Below are 13,490 nucleotides of genomic sequence, written 5' to 3'. Positions count from 1 at the left end.
CTGAGAATAAAGTCGGCTGGAATATTTCATCAATGAACCAGAATCTAACAACTGGTCATGAATGTTACAGAAATGGATAGGACTGTATACTGGGATCTGTTGGCCCTTTCTGCTTATTATGATAAGATTCCATTATCGCTGCGAATCCATTACATAATGTATATGACTGAATTCTTTTATTATCCCATCCTGGCTATTGTTGGCGTTCCTGGTAAGTCTTACTGCCCAGTTGTTATTTCTGTAAACCATGTTTAACTGTATCGTTATTCTTTCTATTTATTCTACTGCCGTGCTGCTCTTATTACTGCTGATGAGACTCTGAATTTATCTTGCACTCTACAAATCATTGCTAACTGCCTGTTTTCTTTATGATTCTGGTCAGCACACAAGAGGGAATTTGCTCAGCTTCATCTGCAAACTACGATTCATTGCGTCTCTGTCATCATTCTTTAGATATTAGAAACGTAAAAATCACTGTCTTCTATTCTGGCAAAACAACTACATTTCCATCATATGACTCCATTCCATCCTTGGCCAATATATGAATATGCAACAGCTTTTCCACATATGCAGTGATCCCTCTCTCCCTGGGCTGATTTCCGAGCCACAAATCCTGACCATTATTACTTCTATTTACTGAACTCACAACCCATTTTTCACTGGATCAGCCTCTGCTTAAATTTTAAAATGTGAAATCCAGTTTGGTTACTCCCAGGACTCTGCTGACCCCATTCCTGTTCACAAAACTGCATCACCAAAGCTCACCCAAAGATTCCACAGCTTTTCCAGAGATTCGACCGAAATCTGTTCCCCTTGTCATTCCTGTGAGCTTCAATGTGTATTGCTGTTAACTCTTGCAGTGTCTCCAGTTTAAAATTTTCACACGTGTGATGACATTGTTCATGATATCGCTCTCTGTCTCGTTCTGTCTTTTTTCCCAAATCTCTGAGAGTTGTTTATGTTTAAACTGATTTCCCTTTGCTCTGTCTCTAATAGTGATTTTCACATCAGCATACCCTCAGCACTTGTATTTTACTGCTGATTCACAGATAAAGAGACATGAACGCATGGAAGCACCACTTCAGTCATTTACAGCTGGACCTGGAAATTTCCCCATGCTAGGCCACTATCACATTCCTGAATAAGGGTTCCGGCTTGAAACATCAGTTTTCGTGCTCCTCGGATGCTGCCTGTTGTGCTGTGTTTTTCCAGCAACACACTCGCAACTCTGATCACCAGCATCTGCAGACCTCACGTCTCCACTACCTATTGCAGGTATATGTAGCAAGAGAGTGATCTATGCCCATGTACAATCCGCAAATAGTCCACTTCACTGACCAGTGCATCAACGTGATCTACAAAGTGTCTTCTGCCTGGTTTGGTTATGAATCGACTCGTTCTGCGAGGTGGATTCCAATTACGGGATATAACTGATCATTTCACATGATGTCGCAGTCTCATTATTTAATTGTTCCATTTTGCAATTGGACACCTGAAGGCCGCACTTCTCCAGTTAGTCCAAATACACGGATTATTCCCCATATTTCTGCAATCATTCTGCAGTAATTAATGGCCCTATTCTGTTGTAAGGTGAATGATTTTCCTTGCTGTATCTTTCCCTATCCTCGTTCTTTTGCTCCTGTGTTGCAGTGCTGTGTTATGAAGCTCAGAAACAATGAAATTGAATGTGTGGGATATCACCCATTCATCGGGAGCTGGCTATGAAGGTCCATATTGGAAAGGGGTTTCAACCTCACATTGATTCACAGGTTTAAAACTTGCTCTGTGCCTATCCACTGAGCGCCTGTGTTAGTTACTCTGAGCTGATCATGTGTTCAGCAACATGCTGAAGCCCTTCAATTATTATTGCAATGGACCCATCAAGTAACTTGCTGCAAATAGGCATTTCAATTAATTCTGTTCCTGGAAAGATCCTGGAAGGACTTGAATGTTTTTGCTGGCGGTTGTGGTGTGAACTGGTGGAGATATTTCAGGGAGACCTCAGAGTTTGAAATCACAATTCAGGATGAGATTTGGGAGTTTAGTTACAACGAATCTTGGTTTTGAACATGCACAACCAAATGGAGCAGAAGGTACAGAGTGTGGAAGCTCTGAGAGCACAGTCTGAGTAGGTGTGGGGAAAGAGATCTGCTGGATCCATCGTGGGTTTGTGAGGAACAGCTTACCAAGCTGCAGCAAACCCAGTAACAAGGTAGAAAGGGACCCTGGAAGGATGGGAGCTAGTTCTGTGTTCCCCTCTGTGCTAGCTCAATTAAAATCTGAATTTAGTTTCCATGATTTCACAAGATTTGTTGGAAACTGTGATAAAATCATTTCCTACGGCCGCGGAACACCTCTTGTCAAACCCAGCCCATTTGGCAGACCGTAATACGTAGCAAATGGAAGCAGGAGTAGGACATTCTGAGTGTGCCTGAACAATTAGTATAATTCTGGCTGATAGTCTATCTCGGCAGACTTCTCTTACATCATTCTCAGATCTTTTGATGCCTTGTGACCTATAAACTATCTCAGAAGCCTTCATGAATATTTTCGCCTGAACAGCCTTATTGCCGAAGAACTACACTGACTCACCACTCTTTGCGTGAAGAAATTTCCACTTATTTCAGTGCTGAATAGTCTTACAGTACCGTAGACTCTGACAAATGATTCTGGACTCACAGGTCATTAGAAACGTCCTCCGTCTGTTAACCTGCCCAGGCCTATTTTCAATATTAGAAATTTGATGAGATCCCCTCTCATTCTTTTGAAGGCCAGTGAACATAATCTTAATTGATAGACCCTCTTCATGCCACTGTTCTGCCATGCCAGGGGTTAATGCAATAGCGGTAGATAATTGCTCTTTGTACTGGAATCCTCTCGCCATGAAAGCCAACATGTCACTTCTCTTCTTCTCCTTCCGCTCACCTGCAGGTTAACCCTTATTGTCTGGCACAGAAGGGTAATGAGGTTGCATTGCACCTCCCACTTTATCAATCTGTCAATATATGACTAGTAATCTGCCTTTCTGATTTGCGAAATTGGTAACCTCACAATTATCCACATTATACGTTATCTGTTATAAATTTGTCCATTCATTCAACTTATACAAAACACACTGAAACATCCCTGCTTACTCCTCAAAGCTCACCATCCCAACTAACTTTGTGTTGTCTACAGTGCCAGAGATAAGACGTTAAGTTCCCTCATTTAAAACATTAATATGTGTTGTGAACAGATGAGGTCAGTTATGGATCCCTGTGCTACCTGTCCAGTCACTGCCTGCCTCTCAGATGAAATCCAATTTCTTCCGAATCCTTTCTGTCATCCTCCAATTGGCACGTTCTTCATGTCAGTGCACTTCCCTCAATTCCACGCCATTTTATTTTACAAGCTAATCCCTATGTGGAACTTCTGAAAAGCACTCTGAAAGTCCAAGTAAGCCTTACAATGGGTCCTTGGACCCACTTTATTATTTATGTCCACAAAAATTCAAATTATTTTCAAGGATGAATTAGTTTTCTTAAATTCGTGCTGGGTTTATCTGATCTTGTCACTGCTATTAAATGTTTTCCAACGGACCTCAAGATTTTCCCCACTAATGGTGTCAGTCTAACCAGTCAGCAATTCTCTTTGACTGCATTTAGAAAACAAAAGTGGTGTCCCATTTCTCAACTTGCAATTCATAGGAACTATTCCAGAATGTCAGAATTTTGAAAGATAACCATCAATGCACTGACTATGTCTAATTTCAATTCCTTAGTGTTCTGTGATGCATCTTATTGGTCCTGAAGATTATCAGGATTAATTCTCATCAAGTTCCCCACCACCCTTTGCCCAGCAAGCAGTCAGTTCCTCTCCCTTCAAGGAAACTGTGTTTGCCAACAGTTGTAATGTCTTGTTTGTGTCTTTCTTAGTGAAGACGAAACCAAGATATCATGTGAAGATGAAAAAAAAGTGTGTTAATTGAAGTCTCTGATAAAATAAACACCTTCACAATAAGCCTGTGAGATGATGATTTTAAACAAAAACTAAAGATAAAGGGAATAATTGAGCTGTAAGTGTTGGTTTTGGAACAATTGTGGATGATATAACTTCACAAAACTTTCACAAATCGAAATGTAAAAGGCAGAATTGAGAACTGATTTAGACAACCATTCTTTCTGTTATTCATTTTGTGGGATATATCTGTCACTGGCTGGCCAGCGTTAAAAGCACATCCCTGGTTGATCTTCAGAAGGTGTTAGTGAGTTGCCTTCTTGAACTGCTGCAGTCTATGTGAAGTGACTGAAGCCAAATGCCATTAGGAAGGTAAGTCCAATGTATTGATCCAGTCACAATGGAAGAATGGCAATATAGTTTCAAGACAGAATGGTAAGAAGCTTTGCATCAGGATTTTATGGTATGGGGATGAAATTGAAAGTGATGAGGTTCCTGTATATTTGCTGCTCTTGTCCTTGACAGAAGTGGCTGTGAGTTTAGATGAAACTGAGGAGCTTTGGTGAAGTTCTGCAGCCCATTTTGTGGATGTTACACTTTGTTGTCACTGAGCGTTGGTGGTGAAGGGAATGAATGCTTGTTGATGTAATGCTAATCAAGCCTGCTGCTTTGTCCTGAATGGTATCAGGTTCCTTGAGTGTTGTTGGAGCTACAGCATTCAGGCAAGTGGGAAGTATTCCACCACACTTTGACTTGTTCCTTGCAGGTGATGGATAGGCTTTAGGTATTACAGGTGGTGAGTTATTCGCATCAGTATTCCAAGCCATGACCTGTTCATGTAGCCAATGTGTCTATGTGCCAAGTCCAGCTGACGTTCTGTTCAGTAGTAACAGCCAGGCTGTTGATCGCAGGAGAATCAGTGACAGTAACATCATTGAATGTCACAGGGCAGTGGTTATATTGTCTGAGATGACTGACCTCCAGTAACCACAACCACCTTTCTATATGTTAGGTATGACTCTAACCAGCAGAACGTGTGTCCCCTGATATGCAGTGATTTCAGATTTACAAGAGTTCCTTTATCCCACACTCAGACAGTTTTGACTGAGGACAGTTTCAATGAAAACGCTTGTTTCAAACTACCAACAAACAAGTTATTTTAGAACTGGAAATTATTGTGGCAGGAATAATAATAAAATCACAATAGAGACAGAAGAGAACATAAAATGCTGTAGCATTCAATACAGACTCAGTTTGGAAAGACTTGAATCAGATAAACTTAAAATGAAACATTACAACAGTGTGAAGACGTGGTGGCAAAGTTTGAATGTGGAAACATAAAGGCAGAGAAGAAATGGAAACATTTAAGGAGACGGTCCATAACTCTTCAAGAAGATATAAGAGACGTATATTAAATGATGACATGAAAGTAGCAGTAGATTAGAAAAAGGAGTTCCAAAATTAAAAAAACATTTTTGAAGGACAGAATTGCTAAAGTCAAATGCTATTCTTCAGATGAGCTGTAAATATATTGCTACCGTCTGTCTCAATGAAAGCTAATTTAACCACAAATATTGAGGTCACCTGGTGTTAGAGTTCATATGTATTCACATATAAAGTATTGTTTAACTTGCACTAAACACATAGAAAAAATAATGATGAAACCTTCACAATGTAAAATAGAAACTTACACCTTGTTATGAATCTTGTGGAATTCTGAAGAAACCTGAAAGACAAAAACCTGAGTTAATACATCCGGTTTGGGAATGGTCCATTTTTATTTCCTGAAATGTCAACAGTTGTGTGTCATGTGTTTGCAGAGGAATGATCATGAAGGCAGGACAACAGTGTGGGTCTGACCCTGCTGGTGCTGCTATTGCAGAGGATTACTAGGATTATTTCTTAATCTAAAATCGCATTGAATTCCAGTAACAGCCATTTGTTGTCTGTTTGATGCTCATGACCATGTACTGCTCAAAACGACAAGCATTGGAGATATATATCCATCCCAAGAGCAGTGAGAGAACAGGTTCAGAAAGCGAAACTAATACTGGAGATTGTTTTTAATTGTGACATGGTCGCAGTGCGCGTTTTTCTTTACAGACATAATCTGTTCCTCAGTTAAAAGAAAATGTTATTTGTCTACGAAAAATTAAGTTTTCTCACCGGATCTTGCTTTATTTTTTGCAGTTAACATAATAGCAATTGTCATCCTATCCCAGGGAAAGTGTGGACTTTCCACTTGCACCACTCGTTACCTGGCGGCCATGGCATTGATGGATCTCATGGTCATTATCACTGAGGTCATACTCCGTCGAATCAACAATTATTATTTCCCATTGAATGTCGTGAAGCTCACTTCTATTTGTCGACCCCTCTATGTTGTGATCCGTATAGCCATAGACTGTTCTGTCTGGTTCACCGTGACTTTCACTTTTGATCGATTTGTTGCCATTTCTTGCCGGAAACTGAAATTGAAATATTGCACCAAGAAAACTGCAACGGTGGTTCTCGCTACAACTGGCATTCTCCTATGTTTAAAAAACATTCCCATTTACTTCAGATATAAACCTAAGTGGGTAATTAACAATGTAGAATGGCGCTGTTCTAATAAGAAAATCTACTTTAGAGATCCAAGGTGGTTTGGATTTAGGATGTTTGAAAAGGTTTTAACACCATTATTACCATTCAGTTTAATTCTGTTATTCAATATTATGACAGTCAGACACATTTTAATGGTCAGTCGAGCCCGTATGGGATTGAAACATCACAAAAAAGACGAAAAACACACTGACCAAGAAATGGAGAGCAGAAGGAAGTCAATGATTTTACTCTTTACCATATCGGGCACCTTCATCTTCTTGTGGTTTGTTTATATTATATATTTTTTTGATTTTGATGATTCCATAGTCAGTTCTGATGGGATGTTTGGAGTGCTTGCCTATATGCTGAGAAATTTAAGTTGTTGCACAAACACATTTATTTACGTGGCTACTCAGTCTAAATTCAGGGAGCAGTTGAAGAACATGTTGAAATATCCCCTCGTGTCTATTCATAAATTCGTGAATAGACAAAACAACTGAGAGCAGCACAATATCCAAACAGCAATAGGCAAGTATTAACCCCCGGGATACAAAAACAACTTCACATAGCTCTAAACAATGGAAGGTAAAGGATTACGGGGTTGAGCATAGTTAATAAGCCTGGGCTATGGACCAGCAGCATGGAAGAAAACTGGGTAAAGAATAAACATTGTCAGCCAGAGGACAGGAAGTACGGGAGCAGAATGAAACCCATGTTAGATAGCTGGCAGTCAAGGGTTAGATATTCACTGCAGAAGAACATGGGTTAAAAACATAGGAGTCAGCACAACTCACAACGATGAGACAGGCGGCAAGGGGAGGGTCACGAGGAGACCAGTAAATAGATAATTGCTGTCAAGAAAAAAACAACAGAATTTATATGGAAACCATACAGTGTGACTCGTTGAAGAGGACGTTAACTGGAGTGCTGAGGAGAATGACTGGACTGTTTGGAAGGAATAATAAGAATCAGTCACAGGTTTCGCTCTTACATTCTCAAACTGGTGCATTTATAAAAACAAATGGGGTTTGTGAACAGCATATTCTTTAAGTGTATTACTATTGTTTTTGCAAACAAGTTATTGCTGGTAATCATATGCTTAAGATGGTGATGAACAGGACATTCATCTCTCAGAGGGTGATTAATATCTGCAACTGTTTAACACAGCAGGTTGTCAAAGTTAGAGCAATAAGTATATTAAAGCGAAGGCAGAAAGATTTCCAATTATTCGTGGATTAAATGGCTCTGGTCAAAGACACGTCCACTGACTGTCCTCTGTCTGACCTGCTCATTTCCTCCTCAAAGAATTTTGACAGATTTGTCAGGCAGAACCTTGAGATGTCTTGATATTTCTGCCCTATTTTATCATGAGCTCATCAAATGCAACCATGAAAACAACACTAAAGTCCTGAAAATGACCAAGGCCATGCTTAACAGCCAATAGTTATCTGTCTTCTTCCTCTCTCCCTCCTTAAACAGGGATGTCAACATTAGCGATTTTCAGTCCTCACGACGATACCTGACTCCAGTGGTTCCTGAATCATCACTAATGCCTTTACAATCTCCATAGCTATCTCCGTTGGAACTCTGTGATATAACCTCTCCAGACCGGGTTATTTATCCACCTTCAAACCTTTCAGCATTCCCAGCACCTTTTCCTAAATAGTGGCCAATGCACGCAACCCTCGCCCAGACTCCTTATGGTTCTGGTAAATTACTTGTCACCCACTTGGAAAACTGTTGCAGGGTTTCCCCAGTATATCTTTGTTCTCTATTGCTACTTCTCCAGGTACATTTCCAGTGGTGCAATATTTACCCTTGCTTCTCTGTAACCTTTATGATATCTAAAATTATCTTGCAATCTTGCATAGAACATAGAACAATACAGAACAGAAACGGGTCCTTTGAGACGTGATGCTGTGGCGAACATGACGCCAAAGTAAATTAATTCCTTCTGCCTGCCTTTGATCGACATACATCCATTACTGGTGTATTCATCTGATAATCCACAAGTCCTTTAATTGTCCCTACTGTATTTGCTACCACCAACAAAGACTTCTCTTACTCTGTGTAAAAAGCTTGCTCATCATGGCTCCTTTGAACTTTCCCAACTCACCTTCAATGCATATCCCATAGTATTAGACATTTCAACTCTAGGAAACATCTTCTGACTGTCAAACGCATCCCGGCATCCCATAATTTTAGAGACCTCTTCCAAGTCTCTCCATCGCTGCACCAGAGAAAGCAACCCCGAGTTTCTTTACTCTCTCCTTGTTCCTCATACACTCTAATCCAGACAACACCCTAGTAAACCTCTTCTTCACTCTCTCTAAAGCCTCCAAATCCTTCTTATAATGTGACAACCAGAACCGAATGCAATACTCGAAGCGTGGCCTAAGTAAAACCCTATAAAACTGCACCACGCCAACCTGACATTTGCACTCAATTCCTTGAACAATAAAGGCAAGCATACATTGGACCTTCTTTCCCACCTATCTGCCTGTGTGGCCACTTCCTGGTACCTCAAGTTCCCTTTCCACATCAATGCTGTTCAGGCTCCTGCCATTAACTGGATACATTTCCTTAGTGTTTGATTTTCCGAAGTGCAGTACTCATACTTACCCGCATTAAACTCCATCTGCTCTTTTTCCTCCCATATGTCCAACTAACAATCCTTTGCCAACCTTCTACATTGTATTGGCTGCAAATCTACTAACCCAACCATCTAGATTTTCAAACAGGTATTTCATTTACGTCACAAACAGTAGAGGCTCGATGCAGATCACTGCAGAATACCACTGTTCACGGTCCACCAGTATGAATCACCCCCTTCCAACATTACCCTATATCGTCTATGAGCAAGGTAATTCCAATTCCAAACAGCCAAATCAGCGTGAATCACATGCATCTGAATCTTTTAGATAAGCAGACTGTAACGAAGGGGAGGTTGTCATCCCTCTGATAATTAAAACCAAAACACCCAGAGAGCAACACCTCACCTTTTAATCTAATAAAGAAGACTTAGAAGGGTTATAACCTACCTCTCACTCCCCAATCTGTTGTAAAGAATTGAATAATGAAATGAAATTATTTTGCTCACTCTGAAATTAAAAAAAAGAAATGTATTTTCCTGACTCCAACAGTGAACAAAGCTGTAACAGAATTCCAAACAAATTTAACAGTTGCATCCTCAATACTACCCATTCACTTACTGAATTAAACTCTATTTGTATGCTGCTTCAAAACTGCAGGTCCCAATGATATACATCTAGTGAATAAATAAACAATAATTTAAAGCTTACTCTCTCAAAACTCACACGGAATGTGTCTTCCAGAATATCCCTCTACCTCTCCACTGATTCTGTTGTTTGGGATCTTTTCTCTGTGAATTCGTCTGCTCTGAACACCTCTCTTGGTTGAATTGTGATGTCAGGAATGTTCGCTAAACGTGCCGTCTACCGTTTTTTCTGAGAGTATCGAGGTTTCTTATCTCTTCAGATGGCAATTGGCTGTCCTCTCACTGTCCAAGTGCCCTGTCATTATCCCAGCGATAACATATTGATTTCTTTCCAATTGGATTGTTTCAAGCTTGTCAACATCATCAGATTTACAATTAATTGCTTTCAATCTGGCCAAAGACAGCAAAGTGGACTTGAGGATTACCAGATCAACTCAATTGAATGGAAATTCAATTGACTGAATGGTATAATTCTGCTCCTCTGTCTTATGGTTTTATCGTCATTAATTCCATGAATACCACCCGCCAGTATTCCTACTCTTCTGTCTCTGTTTGTATTATGAATATCTCGAAAGTTTGTCTTTATCTCACTCATTTAACACAAGTCCGACAAACACTAGATCCCAATGTCATAGGGTATCTGGAAGGTCTCTGCAAACCATTGACTTGATGTTAAAAACATTTTTTTAACCAGTTCCATAATTACATGAAACTTTTCATTATTTGCTATCTCACCTATGCTTTACAATCCTCTACTCTCCCTGTCAGTAATATCTTCCACATGCAAGAACAACCTCTATCACATTGAACTGCATGAGGCCACGCAACCCTGTTCTCATGCAATCATCTTCAAACATGAAAACTCTCCCTATTTCGGTGATGTCCTGCTTCAACTATAACTTGTACAATCTCCAGATAAGTCTCCATATTCATTTTGTTAATTAATAAGCTGTCATCACTTCTACAGTCCTCCATAGTGCTTTAAAGATGTCCAGGCCCTGTGGCCCTGCATATTTTTGTAATGAACTCCAAACCTGGACACACCCTATCAGTTGTGGACATTGCGCATAAACATATACTCTCCTTATCTTTGTAACCTTGTCTACATCCTACAGTCCTTTGTAACATTATAACCTGTTTGAAACTCAGTAAACTTCCTTCACTTTGCATCGTTCTCCAGAACACCACAATTCTCCTCTTTATAACCTACTTCGGATGTTCAATATTCCCTGTCACTGTAAGCTCTCTCAGTCCTTCAGCAGTCATCTTCAGGAATTGCTCCAGTCCATGTAAAATTTCCACAGTGAAGGGTGAAATGTTAGGATGTAAATCAAAAGATAATAAAAGCTCGGCGTTATAAGAGACAGAAAGGGTGTAAAATTGAAAGCAACAGAGCCCAGAGTGCTGAAAGACTGCAAATACAGAGAGGACAGATGACCAAGAGCAGGAATGGAAGAGCAATGAGTGACCTTTTCCCTTCACTATACCGCCAGTTATGACAGCAAAATAGACTCTAAGTTTGTTGAGATCAGTTATCATTAAACACGTAGGACTCTGAAAGTTAACATTGGTTCTGCATATACTGTTGTAATTTAATTCCGAATCCTAGTGGTAACATCCAATGCACTTGCTGGGCTAAACACCAGTGTAAATACTTGATATCAGTGTTTACGCTTGCACCTTCCAACCAATTAGTGCATCACATCCTATTTAGTGACAGCTAATTTGAAAGTTTGTTATTTGGAATACAATTTAACACTACTTGCAAAAATGCATTGTGACATCGAACTTTTCTTTCACAGCCTCTGCCTCCGAGCTTAATTTTTCCACCAAGACTCCTGCCCACGCTCCAAGATTCACACACCAATACATTCTACTCGGAACTTAAGTTCACCTCGACCATTTCGGACACCTCCCTCCTCTCTGAACACTTCAACTCCCCTCCCATTCTGCCGAGGACATGCAAGTTCTGGGCCTCCTCCATCTCCCTCACCACCTGAGTGAGGAAGGAAGAATGCCTCATCTTCCGCCTTGGGACCCTCTAACCATATGGGATCAATGTTGATTTCACCAGTTGCCACATTTCCCTTCCCCCCGACTTTATCCCAGTTCCAACCTTCCATCTCAACACCGCCCTGATGACCTGTCCCACCTGTCCATCTTCCATCCCACCCATTCACTCCACCCTCTTCTCTTTTACCCACTATTACCCCCACTCCTATCACATTCTCAGCTACCTTTCCTCCTTCTCCATCCCCCTCCCATTTATCTCTCCATCCCTTTGACCCTCAAGCTTCATTCCTGATGAAGAGATCTTGGCAGAAAATCCATTCTCCTGCTCCTCATATGCTGCCTGACCTGCTGTGTTTTTCCAGCACAACATCTTCCACTATCTGCGGTGCTCACATTCTCCTATTTGTAAAAACAGTCAATTTGCTACTGCTTTGAAGGAGCGTACATGTATCTGAAGCACCTTTTATCCTGTACAGGCTGATTTAAAACATTATGTTTACAGTTATAACATGTGACATGTCCCAAGTTCAAAAATCAAGAATCGAGTGTGCTGTTATGTGGTTTATGTAAAAATCACCACTGTTCGTGGCTCAGTGGACAACCATTTTGTCTTCCTCCTGAGAAAGGCCACAGGTAACCCAATGGGAAGTCGCCATGTGTCTATTCTTTTACTCGTATAGCATTAGAATCGGTACCATCCCAGGAACTGTCAGGCACCCCAATAATATTTCATCCTAACAATATCCTTTGTATCCATCGCGAGTGAATGTTTCACTATTAAGAAGGCCAAGGTGAAAATCAGAGAAATAACCCCATCAGGCCTCTCTAATTGACCAAATGAAAGAGAACGTGAATGGGCACCTGAAATGGCACTAACTAGATTGCTAGCTGATACAAATAAAGAATCTATTGAGAAAAACAGATGTCTTAAGAACAGCTAGAATCCAATTCCAATCCCCATGCAACAAGGTATGTGTTAGGACAAAGAAAAGAAGGATCATAATGAACCATCCTTGGATCTTTCTGTTTAGACAGAACAAAGGATTAAGTGAATGAATAATACGTCAGGAAACACACATCAGAAATTCGATATACTCTCACGGAGAAGCAGATCATTCTCTGTTTGAATTTAGGATGTTGGAATTCTGTACACATTACATATTAGTCAAAGCTGGGAGGAGGAGTGGATGTAATCTCCTGCATTATGACCATGTCCAATAAATGGTACTTCTGAATACAATCACAGAAATCTCTATAGCTCTCACTCCCACAGTAAGAAAGATTGAAACAAAATTAAAGTCTGAAATTAAAAGAACTTATCTAAAAGGAGAGCACTTCGTTCTGTGAAAAGAAAGAATCCCAAACTGAAGTGGACGAGTAGCTTGTGCTCTTATTCTGTTGTGAGAAAAGAGGGTTTCTGTCTGATTGGGAATGCCTCAAATTCTAATATTCACTGAAATAAATGTTAATTCTTTGTGGCCTGACCTTACATATATTTGTACAGTGGTTCATATTTGAAAACAGTTTAGATTTCCATGCTTTTCTTCCCCTCTGCAGTTCCTGTATACGAGGACACTATGATACATTGAATTTATAATTTACAGGAATTCATATTTCTCAGATGCATAGAAATATGAAAGTTGGATGTGAATCTACTGTTTCTGCATCAGTTGAAAACAAAGAGATGTCAGGTTAATTTACAGAATTGGGTGTTACATTT

General features: G+C 40.1%; 1 protein-coding gene across 1 annotated transcript; it reads left to right on the top strand.

Annotated features, from left to right (window-relative positions):
* The first annotated feature begins 57 nt into the window (after window positions 1–57).
* On the top strand, window positions 58–7,019 carry LOC148146161 (uncharacterized). Its single transcript, XM_087998614.1, has 2 exons — window positions 58–211; window positions 6,127–7,019. Exons 1-2 carry the CDS (start codon window positions 58–60, stop codon window positions 7,017–7,019), a joined length of 1,047 nt encoding a protein of 348 aa, XP_087854740.1.
* Window positions 7,020–13,490: the final 6,471 nt, after the last annotated feature.

The sequence above is a fragment of the Chiloscyllium plagiosum genome, unplaced genomic scaffold (assembly GCF_037043375.1).
Source record: "Chiloscyllium plagiosum isolate Xiang-an unplaced genomic scaffold, Cpla_swu_hap1 HiC_scaffold_21, whole genome shotgun sequence".
In the NCBI taxonomy this organism is placed as follows: Eukaryota; Metazoa; Chordata; class Chondrichthyes; order Orectolobiformes; family Hemiscylliidae; genus Chiloscyllium; species Chiloscyllium plagiosum.
Note: the sequence above shows the minus strand (reverse complement) of the source record. Positions and strands in the feature narration are given on the sequence as shown.